Source organism: Papilio polytes, unplaced genomic scaffold (genome assembly GCF_000836215.1).
Source record: "Papilio polytes unplaced genomic scaffold, Ppol_1.0 DF823980.1, whole genome shotgun sequence".
NCBI classification, from domain to species: Eukaryota; Metazoa; Arthropoda; class Insecta; order Lepidoptera; family Papilionidae; genus Papilio; species Papilio polytes.
In genome coordinates, this window is record NW_013525224.1 from 95,498 (window position 1) to 97,571 (window position 2,074).

Sequence of the window (2,074 nt, forward strand, 5' to 3'; positions counted from 1 at the left end):
CACCTTACCACAGAGTGCATAAAATTACTTCCACATAACATGTAAATATTAAATAAAATTCACGATTCACAATCAAAAATATTTTTGATCCAGTCAAAACTTGCTATGATTGCTTATTAAATATTGTCGTTAAAAACTAAATAATAAAGACAATGCTCCGCGCAACTGCCACCCCATCCATAAATTATGCAATCAGTCAACAATACACATAGAATAAACACGCATAGGTCGCTCATCACCGGGTAAACAATTCCTTTGACATCTCTCACTAAAGAAAACCTTACAAAAATACTCCCACAAACTATGTGTTACCTCATTTTTATATTAAAAATTCATCTTATATTGAAAAGCTTCAATTCATACAAATATGTAGTGAGCAAAGATAAACTAATGTTTGATCTGTCGTTATTTGGCTATTCAATGACGAGTGGGGCGATCTACATTGTTCACATTTAGTAAATTATTGAACCACAATAACTGATAATGCAATCTTTATCTAAAATATATTATTGTGTTAAAATTAATGATTTTATTAAGTTTTATGTTTAAACATGTCACTGAACTAAAATGGAATTAAAACTGATTAAATTTAAGACATCTGCAGGTCCCATAAAAATATGGAATATTATTATCTAGATCGGTAAACAGTATCTCTGTTCCATTTAATTTACGCACGTTGTTACACTTGCATTAGTTTTATTGTAACAAAAGATTGCAGCATTAGTCAAGTGGTGTGTGAGCATTAGAGGCACACAACAGGCAGTTAGGCCGCAGCGCTCCTATACACTATAAGCTCCGGCGTCAACACGACTCGCAGCTAGCCACACTACACGCTATGTCGCAAATTAGCACCAGAGATGTAGGACACTGCACGACACGACACGACCACGATTCCATCACGACACAAGCTCTATGCGGGTAACCAGAGCCGCACAATAATGCGCCCCATCCACTGTCACTTATATTTAATTTGTATTTGACGTCGTCACTCGTCACTCCTCACTCGCTCACATTCTCTATCTACACTAATATTGCTAAACAAACCTTTCTGCGCCACAAATATTTATATTTACATAATTAATTTAATTTACCTAAGCGTATGTACAAAATGTCCAATATAATTGTCTATGTCCACTGCGTGAACTAAGTCAGAATAAATTATTATAACAATTAAATTGAAATAAATTCATAATTAAATTAAAATAAATTACAATATAACCGTTGCCTTGCGAATTACAAAGAAAGATAATAAATACATTACAACATCCCAAATTATATACAAAGTATTTCAAATGATTTAAAAATGTACATTTCTCTCATTTGTATATGTCGTAACTTGTAAATATATTTTGTTTTATTCATGAAGTGTATTATTTAGATAATACACGAAACATTTCATCATAAAAAAACATTTAAGAAATTATTTCTACACAAATTCATTTTACCATAGTATTAAAAAAAAAATCAACCACAAACATTGTGTATTGCAAAAAGCAAAACGTCAGATATATAGTCTGTGCCCAAAGTAATTACATCAATGTCAATCTTATACTAAATTCACAATTTCATTTAAATGTAATAAATAAATCAACTAACTGCCTTAAATAAGTATCTGTTTATAAATATATTAATTAATTATTATACTCTAATTGCACTAAAGTTCACACATTGCACCTATTCCGGTTTAATTCAGTTAGTAGCGGGCAGCTCCCCGCTCGCTGCGGTGGCCACACCACACACAGCCGTCCACTTTACATTATTGCTTGTCAAAAATACCATCAAATCAACTAAACCCCCATGACCATAACATTGCTAGTCAATTGACAGTTTCTACATTTTCTCCATAGTAATGTATACTAAAAGTATACAATAGTAAAAAATGAAAACAATTGTATAGAACAATTCAATTTATATGAAAACCCTGCAATGAAATCGTCACGGGTGTGTAATTGATTTGTACACACTCAATGTGTTTTGTACAAAAATAAAATGAAACTATTTTAGTTCGTTACAAACTACATTCACCATAACCATTCGTTACTGTCGCGTGAGTCTCGCTCGGAAATGTTTTCTA

The 2,074-nt window shown here is 32.0% G+C and overlaps 1 protein-coding gene across 1 annotated transcript in view; it reads right to left on the reverse strand.

Annotated features, from left to right (window-relative positions):
- Window positions 1–1,689: 1,689 nt before the first annotated feature.
- The window catches only part of LOC106101428 (protein Smaug), a 3,899-nt gene continuing 3,514 nt past the window's right edge, over window positions 1,690–2,074 (reverse strand). The window contains exon 3 of the mRNA XM_013280665.1: window positions 1,690–1,762. Within this exon, the coding sequence (XP_013136119.1) occupies window positions 1,690–1,762 (73 nt within the window). The remainder of the gene's footprint in view (window positions 1,763–2,074) is intronic.